We start from the raw sequence: 17,982 nt of genomic DNA on the forward strand, positions 1-17,982 counted from the left end.
ATTACTTCCCAATTTCTGCTCAACAAATATCAGCGGCAACATGAACGCTCAAGATCTCGGGAAGAAGCGATGCGACGACACGACGATCACTGGAGATGCCCGTTCTTCATCCACTGTTGGGAAACCAACCTCAGGTTACCTTCGGTCGATAATTGCCCGGAGTGCAACGGTCCGTATCGTAACAATCGGCCGTTCAACAGGTCTCGCTCCAGAGACGGGAAACCAGAGCCGATCAGCAGGAACTGGCGCAACCAAGACGACCGGCACCCTCCCGTGCGTGATCGGCTGGGGGGCAGGAGTGACCGATATGACCGGTCGGAAGGCAGGCGCCATGATAGGCCGGGGGGCAGGTTTGATCGACATGACCGGCCAGAAAACAGGGCCAGCGTCCACAGTCGGCTTGAAGAGATGGCCGATGCTCGAGTGTCAGACGAAAACCCTTTAGGACGCGAACCGGAATGGGAACGCGCCAGGCCACGAACCAAACCAGTGAACCCCAGGTGGTGTCCCGACGGATTGACCAAGTCTCAAAAATGAAGAATCCAACATCTCCGCCAGTGGGAACAGCAGGAAGAAGAACAACAGTACACGACGGACAAGAGGGAAGGCAGGTCTCAGGTATGGCGCCCCAAAAGAAACGACAAAGGAGGTGACGAATCGGCAGGCGACGAATCGGCAGCCGACATCGGCATGGTTTTCATACTGCCGATGGAATTTATGACTCCTGCCGACCGACAGAACGTATCGGCAATAGAAGAACAGATGGCGCAATTGGCTTTGGAGCCAATGACAGCCACGTTCGAGAAACCCGAAGACGACAAACAGCAACACCTGAAAGCGTTGTTTCTTAAGGGGCATGTCAACGGCCGACCCCTCACTAGATTACTGGTAGACGGAGGAGCTGCAGTCAACATCATGCCGTACGCCGTGCTCCGGAAGCTTAGGAAGGGCGATGATGACCTGACCAAGACAGATATGATGCTCAAGGACTTCGAGGGCAACGTATCCCCCGCTCGCGGCGCCCTCTGTGTCGACCTCACCATCGGCAGTAAGACCCTCCCTACTACTTTCTTTATTATTAACGGCAAAGGGTCCTACAACATGCTTCTCGGCCGAGATTGGATACATGCAAACTGCTGCATCCCATCGACAATGCATCAATGCCTCGTACAGTGGGTCGGCGACAACATCGAAGTGGTCACCGCCGATTCCGCATACAGCATCGCAGCAGCTGACACGCAGCAGTGGAGCTGCGAAACCGTCAGGTGCATATCCGGAAGAGTATGGGATACTGACTTCTTGAAGGTGTCCGATTTTGGCCTACAGCCGATCCGAGCAGTCGGCTCCGAAGACTCAGATTAAATGGATCAGTTTGCCCGAGAAGATGGGAAGCTGGGACACGGGTTCACGTCGGCCGACTCATTAGAGATGATAGACTTAGGCGATGGCACCAAACCAAGGCCGACTTATATTAGTGCAAATTTAGATCCAGAATACAAATGTAAACTGACAAGTTTGTTTAGAGAATTTAAGGATTGTTTTGCTTGGGAGTATCATGAGATGCCCGGATTAGACCGATCTATTGTTGAACATCGGCTGCCCATAAAACCAGGATATCGGCCGTATCAACAGCCTGCACGGCGGTGCAATCCTAAAATGCTACCAGACATAAAAGCCGAAATAACTCGGCTAATCGAAGCAAAATTTATTCGGCAATGCCGTTATGCCGAGTGGATCTCCAACATTGTACCAGTATACAAGAAGAACGGAAAGCTACGCGTGTGCGTCGATTTCAGGAATCTTAATTAGGCCACACCGATGGACGGATACCCCATGCCGACAGCCGATGTGCTGATAGATGCCACCACGGGACACAAGGTTATTAGCTTCATGGACGGAAACGCTGGGTACAATCAAATACTTATGGCCGAAGAAGACATACCCAAAACGGCCTTCAGATGCCCAGGCCACCTTGGTTTATTCGAGTGGGTGGTGATGACTTTCGGCTTAAAAAACGCCGGCGCCACGTATCAGAGAGCCATGAACTACATATTTCACAAACTCATCGGCATACTGGTAGAAATCTACATCGACGATGTCGTAGTCAAGTCAAAAGGACACGAGGAGCATCTGGCCGATTTGCGAAAAGTGTTGGAGTGCACTAAGAAACATGGGCTGAAGATGAATCCGAATAAGTGTGCCTTCGGCGTATCCGCCGGACAATTCTTAGGATTCATGGTGCACGAGCGGGGAATAGAAATCAATCAGAAGACTATAGCAGCCATCAACAAAGTCGTGGCCCCGCATAATAAGACTGAGTTGCAATCTTTGATCGGCAAGGTGAATTTCATCAGAAGATTCATATCTAATCTATCTGGGCGGATCCAAGCTTTCACACCACTATTAATGTTGAAGCCCGACCAAGAGTTCATATGGGGGGAAGAGCAACACAAGGCACTGGAAGATATCAAGCAGTACTTGGTCTCACCACCGGTATTGGTCCCTCCTCAAACTGGTAAGCCGTTTAAACTATATTTATCAGCCGATGAAAAAGCTATTGGGTCGGCTCTAGTCCAGGAGTTCGAGGGAAAGGAACGAGTAATCTATTATGTCAGTAGAAGACTTCTGGATGCCGAAACAAGGTATCCTCCAGTGGAGCGATTGTGCCTATGCCTTTACTTCTCATGCACCAAACTCAGGCACTATTTGCTGTCGGCGGAATGTGTGGTCGTATGCAAAGACGACGTGGTAAAATACATGCTCTCATTGCTGATTTTGAAAGGGCGAATCGGCAAATGGATCTTAGCTCTGTCAGAGTTTGACCTTCGGTATGAATCGGCAAAAGCCGTCAAGGGTCAGGTCATGGCCGATTTCGTCGCCCAACACTGCGGACCAGAGGCTACCTTCGTCGAACCGGTACCTTGGACTTTATACTTTGATGGATCATCATGTGGGGTCGGATCAGGAATCAGCATCGTCCTCATATCGCCTCGGGGGCCAAGTTATGATTTTTCTCTGCCGATAGAAGCGACCGCCACTAACAATCAAGTAGAGTACCGAGCTGTATTGAAGGGATTACAATTGCTAAGAGAAGTCAAGGCCGATTCTGTCAAAATCTTTGGGGATTCCATGCTTATTATGGATCAATTAACAGGGAAGTCCGAATGCAAGGACGATGTATTGAGGATTTATCACGAAGATTGCCTGCAGCTCTTAAAAGAGTTCAAATCGGCAGTAATCGAACACATCCCAAGGTATCACAACGAGGATGCCAACAAGCTCGCCCAGCATGCATCTGGGTATCGGCCAATTCAAGGCGCTATGGCTCTGGAACTCGCGGCCGATGACTGGCGAAAAGAACTTGCCGACTACCTGAAAGATCCATCTAAGAAAGTGGATCGGCGGGTGCGTTTCCATGCTACCAAATACGTACTACTGGAAGACGACTTGTTCTACCGAACAATTGATGGCGTCCTACTCAAGTGTTTGGGAACAGAGGAGGCTAAGACTCTGATGGGAGAAATCCATGAAGGAGTATGTGGAGCCCACCAGTCGGCTCATAAGATGAAATGGATGATCAGGAATAATGGGTATTACTGGCCGATGATTCTCGAAGATTGCTTCAAATATTATAAGGGATGCCAGGATTGTCAGAAATTCGGGAATGTCCAACGTGCGCCCGCGTCGGCCATGAATCCCATTATCAAACTGTGGCCGTTCAGAGGATGGGGCATAGACCTCATCGGCCAAATTTATCCCCCATCAAGCAAAGGGCACAAGTTCATTCTGGTGGCTACTGATTACTTTACCAAATGGGTGGAAGCAATTCCGTTAAGAGCCGTAACATCGGCTGCCATGGTCGACTTCGTAAGGGACCATATCGTCTACCGATTCGGCATTCCCCAGACTATCACAACTGATCAAGGGACAATGTTCACATCAGGAGAATTTGAGGAGTTCACGGCCGATATAGGAATCAAATTGTTAAACTCCTCTCCATATTATGCCCAAGCTAACGGTCAGGCCGAATCCTCCAACAAGGGGATAATTAAGATAATCAAGAGGAAGATAGAGGAGCAGCCGAAAAAATGGCATCTATGTCTAACTGAAGCCCTATGGGCATACAGGATGGCTTGCCATGGGACCACCAAGTTGTCCCCTTACCAGTTGGTGTACGGTCACGATGCAGTACTACCGTGGGAATCAAGGGCGGGGTCGAGACGCATTTCGCTCCAGGACCAGTTAACGGCCGATGACTACTCATCACTCATGAAAAGGGAACTTGATGAATTGGCTAGCCAACGATTGAGAGCTTTGATAAGCATTGAGGAAAACAAGAAGAAAGTGGCCAGGTGGTATGATAGGAAGGTCAAAGTCAAACAATTCTCTCCAGGGGACCTGGTTTCGAAGTTAGTGTTGCCGATTGGGTCGAAAGATCCTAAATTCGGAAAGTGGTCCCCTACATGGGAAGGGCCGTATAAAATCGGCAGATGTGCTCCAGGAAACGCTTATATTCTGGAAACAATCGAAGGAGAAGAGTTTACTAGGGCTCTGAACGGAAGGTACTTGAAAAGGTACTACCCTAGTATATGGGTCGGAGCATAAAGGATCGACCACAATGAACAGCACACAGCCGATACAAAAGGGTTCGTCTAGAGAAAACATGTGATCGTCCAAATCGGCCGATGTATTCATTCGGTATGGACGGCGGGTTACACGGCCGACAAGGTACAAGTCGCCCTTAGAATAAAAAATAATTAACTACGCTTTTTCTTACGCTCTCTTTCAGCCCGACCGAGTTTTATCATAAGACGGATATATTCTTCTTCTATCTCTTTCATCGCAACTTCCGCTTCAACTTGACGGGGGAGAGGGTGGCTCCGGTCCATTGATGGACGCGATGTTCCTGCTGCTGCATCTTCAAGGACGACTTGTCGAGGAAGCAGATGACTTCTGTCGGCTTGAGATCGCCGGCAGATGTTGCCGTCCAGAGAATCCCAGATCCGTCGGATGTTAGCAGGAACATGCTCTTGGAGTTCGTCACGATGAGCCCTGATTAAGTCCTTGTCCTCTCCTCTTGCGACACCGGTTCATCGGAGTGCATGAGTTCGATGGCGCGTTCGAGTTCAGGGCTAAGGCGCCGTGGCTGAAGAAAATGACGATCAAAAAGGTGATTCCCTTCAGAAGAGCTAAACTGAGAAGAACGGTCAAGGCAAAACTTTCACTTGGTTAACAGAGGAAGAGGAAGAGGATGAAGAAGACATGATTGAAAATCGCACCGACGAAAGCAGGTTGGGAAGATGAAGCCGAGCTAAACTGGTACTCTCGGAACGGGGGTCTAGGCCGGCATTTATAAGAAAAGGAGGCGTAGATATTTGGTAAGGCGCGTCCCGTCGGAAGTGAGAAAGGAAATAAATAAAAGAGGCACCGCGAAGGGCGGTCAAAGCGGTCATTAAATGTTCGTACAAAAATGGCCAGTACTTTTACAGGTTACCCAGAAGGGCATCGATAGCCGCAATCGCTCGACGCCGGATCTGATCGGCAGAGTCCAGGACCCGTTGGTCATCATCTGCCGATCCGGGGACTTCTGACACATTGCGGTGGAGTTTAAGGGCTTCGTGGGTCAGATGCTGCCTCTCCCGTTTTAGATCGGCGATGACGGAAGGGAGTTCTTGGAGCCTCTTCTCTTCGGCATCTATTGCTTTGGTTACCTGTTCCATCTCCTTGGCAAGCTCTGCCCTTCGGCGTTTGAGGCGATCTATCGTGCCGACGATCCCTGGACGAGAGTCTTCCAGAAAGTGAATTCATTGGTGCACCTCTTGGGCCTGACGCTTGTACGTACCTTCTTCTTCACGAGTCTTGGCCAACTTGGCGCGATCGGCCATGTGACGCAGGGCCCTGAAAACCGGGATCCTCATCGACTCGATATACGCGGTCGGCGCCAAGGCTTCCTCCGCTTCTTTTGGTACCCGCCCGCTGACGTCACCGAAGAGCTGCCGAATTGGCGAGGCGTCTTCTACCAATCGGTCGATGTCTTCTTGAAGAAGGGATCGGATGCTGGTGAGTTTGGCGCGGACGTCATCAGGGACGGAGCTCAAAGTGACTTGGCGAGAGGCGACTTCCTCGTCGTCAGAGAGTGCGACCGCAAATGAGAAGAGACTGTTGTTGGGGGTATCCTGTTCCTGGAAATAATAAGTCAAGAAGAAAAACAAATCAGCCGATGGTGATAGCAAATCGGCTAAGTAAGGGTGAAAAGTCTCTTACCTCCTTGAATCGGATTTCCTCAAGCTGCGTTTGGGGAGCCGTTATCCTCGATTCAGGGGCTGGTGCCATTGGTTCATCAGAAGAAGAAGACTCTACGATGATTGGTGCTGTGCTCGGGCCAGCTTCCCGGGAGATGACCGTTGGTTGGTTAAGAGGGGCGTTTAGCATACCGGTGACCTGTGTCAAAGAATTGAATGAGAACATTATCCAAATGCTAGGAGAATCGGTTGAAGAGTGTTATACCTCGGCGGATGGAAGCGAAGGCGCGTCGATGACCGATTGGGTTGCTGCCGATTGTTGTGGGTCCATAGAAGTGATCTGTGCAGTCTAAGATAAGAGGAGTTATCATTGAGACATCAATCGGAAGGATTGGATATAAGTTTACCTGCACGGCCTCCACCAGTAATGATGCAGCAGCTGCCCCAGCTTGCGAGGCGACTTGAGTATCTATTTCTCTGGCAGCTTGAGTAGGCAGTGCGGCCGAAGTTTCTGCCGATATGATCATGGGAGGATCAGCCGATTCTATTCGAGCTCGAACTCGGCGACTGGTCTTCTTGGTAACTTTCTTCGACGCCTGCTTCGATCGGCCAGCGATCACACCCACGGAAGGGGCATCGTAGCCAATAAGCGGGAAAATGGTGTATGGATGATGATCTTCTATCGGCCGGCCACTCCGGCTGCGTGTTGGGGGGACACGGTTCTCAGACTGAAGCAATAGCAAGATATTAGTATACGTATTCAACCGCATTGATAAAGGAGTGAAAATCGGTTAGGAAAAAATACCTCGGCGTTCGGGTCGATGTTGGTCGGATCCAGGAGATTGCAGTATGTCGACGTGGAGTTGCAGAACAGGTATTGTTTCCATTCGGCCCACCAAAGCTTGAATGGTTGGACGGCGAAGGGAGCTACTATCTAGTCCTTCAGGTCAATGGTGCTGGAGTCTGGGACCCGATCCCGCAGCCGACTATAGTCAAGACCTTTTGTAAGCTCATCTCTGAACTTAGCTCGGCCGGCGAAGTACGCTTGAATCGGCAGCTGACCCATGCCGAATTGACGTGCTGCAGCAGAGGGATTGTAAAACTCATACGTAGGAGCATCTTTCCCTGAGAAGAAGTTGGCCGGCAGGATTCCCGGTTTGATTAACTCATCTGTGAGGTCTTCGTCGAATCGGCCGGTAGTCGAGTCGAAGCAAGAAGGGAGCTCAAAGATTGGGTCATCTCTCCGATAAGGAAACCAGATGGTTGCATCTTCATTAAAACCGTTATAAAAACACCGGAAGTACTCGGCCACTTTGGTAGCAGAGTACAGACAACCGGGGAAGGCCGATGCCGCTTCACCGAAAGATGTGCATCGGCGTGGGACAGTGGGATCCTCTGCCGATTCGATGCTGGGGAACGTCATATGTTCCACTCTCTACTGAGAAATCTTGCTCATGTACAAGTTCAGCCATAAGTTAATGAACCACCAGGGTCCACCTGGATTTTTCCAATCGGCTCCCCTTTGGATAGTTTGATGCCGATTTGGTGAAGCATGTGGTATGCTGCCCCTAGTAAGTGTTTTCCAAGAGGAACAGGAGTCCCTACTGATAATGCTTCGGCTAAAGCTTGGGTGTTGGTTGATGGGCCAGCGGCTCTCCCATAGAAGAAGTGCTTCTCCAACCACATCATTAGGAAGGCCGTGTGTTCTCTGTTTTCGACAGATCCGGCCCTTTTGTTACATCTAATGAAGTCTTTCCACCCACCGATTCCCCTTGTGTCCAGCCGATGTGATGTTGCGGTTAAAAGGCGGAAAGGGGTGTCCAGGGAGGAAATGTCCAGGTCGGTCAGCAAAACCACATCAGCCAGTGTGGGGGTCATGGGTCCGTGTCCAAACAAGAATGCATTAAGAGCATCAGACCAAAAGTAAGAAGATGCCATCACTAAAGGTTCATTCCGCTCCATTTGGGACAGGGATAGATTGATGCATTGGCCGATTTTGAGCTCGTCCCATTGGACCCTCTTGGGTGCGGCTATCCGCTGGTACCATTCCCTCCAACCGGGGGTTTCATTCGGCCAAGACCTAAAGGTGCCCAACCAGTGATCTAGGTCCATAGTTGATTGTTTGAAGGGGATCCTATGGGTTTCCAAATTGATTAGCTCTGTTGGATCTGGGTTTCCCATGGGTCCAAGGCAAACAAGGCCGGGATTTCCCGTAAGATGAATGGTGATGCGATGCCTAACCGCCTAAAAAAAGGAAAAGGGGGAGCGAAAGTAAGAAATAGATCTAAAGTAAATGTATTACCGATAGAGGAAAGATTCGGTAATGACCTCTGGGATGAAGTTCCTTGTAGTCGGCGGGATCGCCGGTGCAGCTGCGGAAGACGAGGCCGCCATTGGGATCTCAGAAGAAGCTTCAGCTTTCGCTAATGGAGCTCCTTCTCCCGATGATGGGGCCACCACCGTCACTGCTGGAACCTCCGCCGAAGGCACTATTTCTGGAACTTCACGTGTGGGTGAGGTGCCTGAAGGTGCTGCCATTGGAGGGGGGAAGGAAAGTGACAGGAAGACGGTGCCGGAAAGCTGGGGAGCTAAGGAAAAATGCTGGAGGAAGAAGAAGGCTCGTGCACTGAGGAAGAAGGACGTGAGCTGAAAAGGGAGGTACGGGATGTGCTGATATTTAAAGGGAGCTTGAGGAGGGGTAAAAATGAAATTTTTACCGCGCCGGCGTTTCGAGTTTTTCGGGAGTAGTGGTTGTCGTGGGCGCCCGTTTCGAAAAAATTGCAATCATCAGGTTGAAGACCGCGAAACGGAAGGATATTTTCATTACGGCTGTTTCAGAGGGGAAGTTGAAAAGAATTTAGAAGTAAAGACTATGTTTTACTCCGAAACTGGGGGGCATGTGTTGACGCCAGATTTTGACACGAGTAAAATCGACATCAGGAGAGGAAGAAATTAGAAGATACTGCGAGATACAGGGGCGACAATTGGAAATCGGCCGAATGGTGCTACAGTCAAGGATCGGCCGAGTGGTGCTACAGTCGAGGATCGGCCGATTGATCTTTAGAATTCCGCCTCGCTTGACCCCTGGGGTTTGGGATCGGACGCGCCTGGTTCCCGATCGGTTACCCCTTGCCGATGAGGAAATCGGCCGATTAGGAGGTTGGAATAGTTGGGCCGGTATGGGCTTAGAAAGGATTATAAAGATGAAGAGGGAATCAGCCCATGAAGCGCATAATAATCTACCTAGTACGAATCGTACTTGTAAATATTCGTTTTCTATTTGAATTAGGGATAGAGTTCTAGTCAAATAAGGAGTCGTTTGTACGGGGCTATAAATAGCCACTTTTGTAGATCTGTAATCATCAACAACTCAATACAACAAACTACTATTTCCTCGTACTTACTTTCAAGCAGGCGACTTCGCCAAATACTTTTCTTCTTTTTTCACGAGTTCATACGGGTTGGCGGGGCTGCATCAACTTGACCTCCGACCGATCTTGTAAGTTCCGTTTACCGAGTAAATTCTAAGCTTTAACTTCGAGCGCATCGCTATTGTTTCATTTAGATTTGTTCACTAGTTATCGATATTTACTAGAATTATAGGTTTTACCTGTTGTTCTAGTTTTATCACCAGTTATCCAGCTAGGAATCGGCAATCTCGGCTTTTCTCGTATTTAGTCATTTGATTTACTTATTTTACACATAGCCGACTAGATCTGTTCCTAGTGTTGTTACTGTAGCGTTGTATTGATTACTCCAGTAGTTTTCGTTCACGCTGCTCAGTAATCGGCTGCTTCATAGCCGATTTCTTTATTACGGCAAATCGGCCGATTCGCTGATAAGCTTTCTCGAGATCGGAAATTTAGCCGATCACAACCTCTGGGATCTGACACGTATTCTTCCTTGCCAATCAACAGGTCAGATTGGCTGGCACGCCGCGCGAACCGTACCAGGGCAATCACCCGAACAGGAGTTAAGCAGATTCTCCCGGGTCGTGTGTCAGATGCTGGGGATTCTGTTGACCGATTTCTAGCGCCAACAACACCTTACCATCATGAGCTCATACGAAAGATTGGACCTATGTAACTTAAGATTGCAAGTGTATTTACTGTAAATTTAGTTTTGCTTTTGATCTTGCAGACTATATGACCTATTAAATACAAAGATATTATCAAAAAAGAAAACCAAGAAAATGCTAGTAGCTTGTAACGAGATATTTCACTGGTAGAAAACTCAGCTTTAGTCTAGTTGGTAGACCTCAAATCTATCTAAAATTCATCCGGGATAAAATTTTCGAGATAAAAAGGGGGTCTTTAGTCCCAGGTCGTTCTCTGGTTGGTAACCGGGACTAAAAAATTTTGCGCGCCGCCCGGCCGTCACCGGCGCAGCCTCCGCTCGCGCCCGTCCCGCTCCACCTCCGCCTCCCACGCGCGTGGCCCGCCCGCGCCCATCCCACTCCGCGTCGTCGCCCGCCCTCACCCCACTGCCGCTCCTCACTACCAGTGAGGGGTGAGCAGAGGGGGAAGGGGAGGGGCAGCAGGGGGAGGGGGTGGCCACCCACGTCGGAGGGAGAGAAGGAGGTGGAAGGAGAGGATGAAGAAGAAGAAAGGGAGAGGAGCAGAAGAAAGACTTGTGCGTCAGGAGAAGATAAGGATCTATGTGGTTGGAGACTTATGAGGATAATTAATGTGGAGAGGGGGGCGTGGGGAATGACGTTTTGTCCCGGTTTGAGCCACCAACCGAGACAAAAGACCCCTTTTGTCCGGGTTGGAATTACCAACCAGGATAAAAGGGGGGCGTCCGTGTTAGATGTTTACAACCGGGACTAAAGTTCCTCCCATCGATATCCTTTCGGTGCCTTATTTTTTATTGATATTAACCGGAACAAAAAGGGTAGATTGAAGGTTATTTTTTATTGATATTAACCGGAACAAAAGGGGTAGATTGAAGGTCAGTTCTTTACTGGTGTTTGCAAAGTGCTAAATGCAAATTCTCAGTTTGTAAGGGCTTAGCGGTAATTTGGGGAAAAGGGGGGCTAATATACAAATTTCCCAGTCTTCATTGACTTACGGTGACTTGATCATCGTCTTGTACGTTGACTTCTCTGGATACAAAGAGTGGATGTGCGCGTAAGACGAATGGACGAGAGATACCTTCCTCAAATCAATGGCGAGTGGGCTACTATCGCCTCTCCTGTCGTCCGCGAGGAAGCTGCTCGACCTCCTATGGAGCCCGGCGGCAGCCGCTCCTCGTGGCGAGCGATTTACTTTTTCCGCGGATCTGCAGCGGCTGGAGCGGCTGCTGAGGAGGATCCAGGCCACGCTCGACGACGTCGGGGAGCGAGAGATCCAGGAGAGCTACGTCAAGCTGTGGATCGAGGAGCTCACGGTCTTGGCCCGCGACGCGGAGGACGTCCTCGATGACTACCGCTACGAGATGCTGCGTCGCCGTGCCCAGGAACTCCAAGGCTCCATCGCCGCCGCCGCCGCCTCCTCCTCCTCTGCCTCACGCAAGAGGATTCACGAGGAGGACGAGGGCGGTAGCATCAGCGAGGTGACATAGTTTCGCTGCGTTTTCTCCCAAATGCTTGCCTGCCTGCAATTAACCATCAGTTCATATGCAGAGAATTAGGAAGATCACACGCCGGTTCCAGATATCTACAGATCGAGCCGCTTTGCCGCTGAGGCCAGATGAGGAGGACGATGGTGGCACCAGTGAGGTGAAACGGATTCTTGCCTCATTTCCTCCCAATCGCTTGTGACTTATCTGCTTGCAAATAACCATCATTTAACCTTCAGAGAATAGGAGAGATCATACGCCGCTTCGAGGAGATCTCTCGAGATCGAGCTGCTCTGCAGCTTGGACCAGATGATGGCATAAGGATCGCAGGGAGGGAATCCCAATGGGAATCAAGAACGAGTAGCCATCTTTTTGATGAATCCCTCGTTTTCGGCAGGACTGATGAGAAAGAGCGTATCATACAGTTAGTGTTGTCTCGCAGCCAGGACAACAAAACTCATGTTTTGCCGGTCGTTGGGATGGGGGGCATTGGCAAGACCACGATGGCACAGATGGTTTATAACGATGGCCGAGTTCAAGAACGTTTTGATCTGATGGGCTGGGTTCATGTTTCCGAAACATTTGACTTACGCAGGCTAACAATTGCGATCTATGAGTCCTTGACAAGGAGGCCATGTGAATACAATGAACTAAGCTCTGTTCATGATGTCTTGAAGGAAAAATTATGTAGGAAGAGTGTGTTCGTGGTGCTGGATGATCTATGGAACGAACGGCATAGCTTCTGGCAAGATTTGATGTGTCCACTAGAGTATGCTGAAAGTGTGATGATCCTGGTGACTACCAGGAGTAAAGAGGTAGCGCGTGTTGTGCAAACATTCGAACCCCTTGTGCTCTGCTCATTGTCTGAAGAGCATTGTTGGTTGTTGTTCCAACACTATGCTTTTGGTGACAGAATCATTGATGACGAATCCAGTTTACTTCAGGTTGGTAGGAAAATTATGCAAAAGTGTGGTGGATTACCATTAGCAGTTAAGTCAATAGGTTGCTTGTTACGTTTCAAGAGGGATATGCAGACTTGGTTGGAAATATCAAAAAGTGAATTTTGGGAATATTCAGATGATAACGAAGAGATCTTCTGTGCTCTAAGATTAAGCTTTCATCGACTGCCTGCAAGGCTCAAACCTTGTTTCTTGCTTTGTGCTTTATATCCCAAAGGTCAGCCTTTTGCCAAGGACGACATGATTCACTTGTGGATTGCTCATGGTTTTATACAGAATACAGGATGCAAAACAATAGAGAGACTCGCTGGTGAGTACTTTGATGAGTTGACTGAAAGATCACTGATTGAAACAGATTTAGTCCGTTTGAGAATTCATGAGAGTCGCCAATTGAGGAAAAAGCCACTTTCAAGGCCACGTGCAAGGTCACCAGCGATTGGTGAGATCTTCAACACGAGCCATAACATTTATGAGTTACACATAAGATCGTTGGTTGACACTTTCCGTGAAAAAACGACCAAGGCTTCATTATCATTTCTAAGGTTTAGATTGCATGACATGACTTGGGACCTTGCAAAGTCTCTGTCCAGCTGTCTGCTTTCTGCAATAGCTTTTGATGAAGGTAGCCTTTACCTGGGGAAAAAAAATCAGCGCTTATCTTTTTGGTTAAGTGGGGACACGTCCAGACAAAACACTCAGCGGTACAACCCTCAAGTTATTACCATTGCTAACTCTGAATTCAGTTACAAAATGAATTATTTACGTACCTTAGTGTTAAAACAATGCACATTTTTCCATATCGGCATAAATGAGTTCAGATACCTGAGGGCTCTTGTGCTAGATTCATGTAAAGATAGTGGCTGCATATCTGCTACACAATATCTGAAGCTCTTGCGCTATCTCCATGTAAGTAATTGTGATGCATTGTTTGGCAAAAATCTGAAGCGCTTGACAGAGTCAATATGTCATCTCTACAGCCTTGAGAAGTTGATTGTGTCATCTTGTCGGAAAGAGTTCTCCATGAAGTCGTGCAATCTTTTTAGTTTAAGATATCTCCAACTCTCTGTCCGATTCAATGACTGGTCCCTGCATCCATTTTGTCAGTTTGATAACTTGGACACACTTTGCTTGCAGAACTGCGATAGCATTGCAGAGCTCCCCATATGTATAGGAAATCTCTTGAACCTGAGACGTCTTCAGCTTTTTCAAATTTCAAAGATAAAGAAGTTGAATCATTATTGTTTCCGATGCCATACAAATAACAATAGATGCGGCCTAACAGATGTAATATTTCCTGCCCTTGAGGAGTTAGAATTTGATGGTTTGTGTGATCTACAGGAGTGGTGTAAATTGCAGGAATCAGATTACCCAAAGATGCAAAGTATCACTATAAGAAACTGCTACAAACTTAGAAGAATCCCTTATTTTGGTTCTCTCAGAAATCTAATAATAACAAAGTCAGCTCTCATCGATCTCCAGCTTTCGGTATATAATAAACCGTCTCAGCTGCAGTTTCTTGATATTAGAGATTGTTGGTACCTCAAATCCTTGAAGGGGCTGAAAAATCTTTGCTCTCTTGGGAGCTTATATATCGCGCACTGTCCTAAACTCATTGTCTTGCGTAAAGAGAATCTTCGGTTTAGGCCTCAGCATGTATGCATTGATGATTGCCCTGGACTAAAGGACTGGTGTGATGAACAAGAGCTCTACTATCAGGTGAGGTTCTTCTTGATACTTTTAACATTTTTCCATCAAACTGAGCTCAGGCACTGGTTAGCAGTTTTAAGAGAGATAAGCAGTATTTTGAAAATTGCTTATTTTTGCTCTCTCTCATTATTTATTTGTAACACAATGTCCATATAGATAGTCTATATCTTTATCCTGTTGTGATAAATTTTGATTATGAATTACTCTTTGTTCTTTTCCACCACCATTCATAAATTCACCATTGTATCACACCCCACTACTGTATGTGTTTGCCATGTGTTTTGCTGAAAACTTAGTTTGAGCTATACCACCTCTCCATTTGTCATCACTTCATTAATCCTGATTTTGGCTTCCCAACCTTGATCTTACCTGCTGCAAATTGTAAGAATTGTTTTTCCTCTGTATGATAAGTTGAGACCTTAGCGCTTGTTTTACCAGTTATTCCTGATCCTCTATTTGGACTGTTTTTAAGAATTAGGTCCTAGAGTGCACTTTTTAGTTACTCCAATGGTATAAACACTTAAACAGGTGTTTCAGACTGCCCTGCAGTACCCAAGTTTTTTTCCCTGGGTCCAAAACTATGAGTGTTGTCTTATATGTTTGTAAAAGAATTGGAGTGTTTAGTTAAGCTATCAATGTATATATGCTATAATGTTTGAGTCAAAATATAATAGATTTACCTAAAGTGGCAATTAATTTAGTGCGATCTTAATAATTCATGATTGAAATATACACATGTTAGTACTAATCTTCCAGATAGATCTGTAAGGTTGATTTCCTGTTTATCTGTGTGATACTTTCCCTGTTGCTTTCTTACTAATTCATGAGAAACTGCTGAACATTAGAAGTAACAATAAAGCCCCCTCGCCCTGTTTGTTATTCTTCAACAGGTCCCCAAAATGGTGAAGATTTCAGATATAAAACGGGCAAAGGAGCATGGCATTGCTTATTTCCAATCCTGTGAACATATCTGTCTCGATATTTGCCCTGATCAGGGACCAGAATTGATTTTGTCACCGGATAATTGGTTGCCATCTGAATTGCGGCTCTTAAAGTTCGGTTTTGAGGGCGTTCCATTGTACTATCGAGGTCTTTCTACACTTGGCAAACTGGAGATCAGAGGATGCCCAAAGCTTGAAGCACTGATAGATTTGGAAGAACTGAACATCCACAGTTTGGTTTTAGCGGACTGCCCTTTACTTTATATGCTTCCTGAAATGAAGTTTCCGGGGCTCTTGACATCTTTAATAGTTGAAGGGTGCCATAAGCTTATGTCCTTATACTTAAATATATCTCATCCTTCAACGTTCACTGAACTTGAGATATCTGATTGCCAAGGACTCATGTACATTGGAGGCCTAGGGTGTTTGAGCAAACTAGAAAGTTTGGTACTACTTCATTGCCGTCTTTTGGAGCTCCAGGGACTGTTGCCAGTCATTCCTGAATCAGTTGTTGTATTTCTCTGCCCAAAATTGAAGAAATGGTGTGAAATCCAAAGTATTGAATATATGGTAATTAAGCTTCTTCTGGGATTAGTGCAGTCACCCACTAGTTGATTCTTCTTTTCCCCTGTTTTTCATTAGTTGACGTGTTGTTTATGTTGCATTCAGGAAAGTCTGCCTGATCTGTCGCATGAAGTGAATGTTTGATGACGTCGGCATACCATGACGAGGCTGACGAAATCATCTGGACAGGTACTTGTTTGTTAGAGATGATGGAAACCCCATGAGGCATTATTAAGTGCGCATCAGCTACTTTTGGGTGTGTTCTATGGAGGAACTTCCTGTCGAAGATAAGATGACCAGATGCTCAATTTCAGATGGAAGAACTGCATCATGATAGAGACAAATGGGTGATTGATGGCAGTCCTCATGTAGGCTTTGGAGTTTATGATTGAAAAAGAAAACAAAAGGCTGTTTGAGCCATCGGGGCCTTTATATTGCTGTCTTACTGCAAAGCAGTCATTTAAACATTGTGCTGTTGTGCATGATTTGCTTTATTTTGTGCAGGTCTCTCTGATCATGGATTTCAATTTTACTAGCAGAAATTGTTTTCTCCTACACGTTCTCCGACGTCCCTAACAAATACGACCTTGTACTGTGAAAACGATAAACTATAATTTATTATCGTTACAAAGATTCAAAGCTTATCGATTACCAAACACATACATCATCATAGCCTGATAGGCAAACTAATGTACCGTTTCCCTTGGACGCTTGAATAATGCTTCGTTCATGTTGCAATCACGCGCCGGTCGCTGCATGGCCCTCGGAGGCTCGGATCTCCGGACGATACAGCAGTCCGGAGAAGGGGAATGAAGGGGACGATTCGGAGGAGATGAGGAGAAGGGCTAGAGGAGGCGCACCTGGACCTTGATCCTTGGAGGAGCCCGGGAGCAACAGCGGCGGCGGCGGCGGCGGCGGCGGCGGCTTTCTGCGGGAGCCGGCGAGAGGAGGGACGGGGAGATGGGGAGTCCTGCCACCGCGGGCAAAATTGGCTCGGACGGGCCGAACTCCCCCGCCTAGCAGGCTTCCGAAGGGGCCGGTTCACTGGCCCGTGAAAACTTTACGTCATGGGCTTCCTCCATGGGGAAAGGGCCGGGAACCCGTTGAAAACGGGCTGCCAAACTAGTGTTGTCATTATTGATGTCATTATCCATTTGCGTTCTTGTGTTGGTGGCATAGACATCGATGAGTGCGCAAATCCACAATACTATGGGTGCTATGGTGAATGCGTCAACATGCCGGGAACGTTCCTGTGCAGGTGTCCACGTGGTTCTCACGGCAACTCTTCCATTGTGCACGGCTGTGTGTAAAATCTTCGACAGGTAACTAATACAACTTTGGGTGCTATATATTGGTTTATTATCTAATAACTATAGTGCTGTTTGTATAAATCAACAACCAACATAACAAGCAAATTGATTCATAAATCAGGCCATATATACTGAAGCATGCCGTCTAAATAACAGAACAATAGTAGAAAATACTCTTAACATAAGAGAAATTCGCAGACACCGAAGAGCACATAGTGTACACGAAACTAATGTGAAGTACACAACTGTTGTGGCTATTTTGTTTGAGACCTATATTCAATTTTATGAAAGTGCCTTTTGTTGAAAAGAACTTCTCTAATTCCATGAGCACAAAGGGTCTTATATATACAATCGAATTATTTATGTTAAATGAAAGAATGCTATATCCATAAAGCATACATATAGTTTCACAATCCCACTATCTCACTAAAATATGTCAAATTAAAGTGTTTATAAGCTATTTAATATCTTAGGGCTAAATATTATTATTTGTTCTGACTGAGGTAGATCGGGCGCTTGGAATTTTATAGCTGATAAAATATGGCGTAACATAGATATGTTGCATTATTTTAGTAGAGGGGATAATGGCACCACATTCTTGAAAATATTGTGGATATGAGTAGATTTGTCCTATAGAGGAATAGTTTAGTTCTGTAAAAAGGGAAAACGACCTTGTCTTATTTCATTATCTTGAACCAAT

General features: G+C 46.9%; 1 protein-coding gene across 1 annotated transcript; it reads left to right on the forward strand.

Moving 5' to 3' along the window:
- The first annotated feature begins 11,359 nt into the window (after positions 1-11,359).
- LOC101779435 (putative disease resistance protein RGA3) lies at positions 11,360-16,510 on the forward strand. The gene is made up of 5 exons (XM_012847990.3): positions 11,360-11,795; positions 11,866-11,961; positions 12,041-14,476; positions 15,358-15,978; positions 16,078-16,510. Exons 1-5 carry the CDS (start codon positions 11,409-11,411, stop codon positions 16,114-16,116), a joined length of 3,579 nt encoding a protein of 1,192 aa, XP_012703444.1. The 5' UTR covers positions 11,360-11,408; the 3' UTR covers positions 16,117-16,510.
- The last annotated feature ends 1,472 nt before the right edge of the window (positions 16,511-17,982 follow it).

Source organism: Setaria italica, chromosome VIII (assembly GCF_000263155.2).
Source record: "Setaria italica strain Yugu1 chromosome VIII, Setaria_italica_v2.0, whole genome shotgun sequence".
NCBI classification, from domain to species: Eukaryota; Viridiplantae; Streptophyta; class Magnoliopsida; order Poales; family Poaceae; genus Setaria; species Setaria italica.

Excerpts from the sequence above, each read along its gene's own strand:
- LOC101779435 (XM_012847990.3), top strand. The coding sequence starts at position 11,409 with ATGGCGAGTGGGCTACTATCGCCTCTCCTGTCGTCCGCGAGGAAGCTG. Across the intron at positions 11,796-11,865 it reads AGGGCGGTAGCATCAGCGAG|AGAATTAGGAAGATCACACG; the intron begins GTGACATAGTTT and ends GTTCATATGCAG. Across the intron at positions 15,979-16,077 it reads TCCAAAGTATTGAATATATG|GAAAGTCTGCCTGATCTGTC; the intron begins GTAATTAAGCTT and ends TGTTGCATTCAG.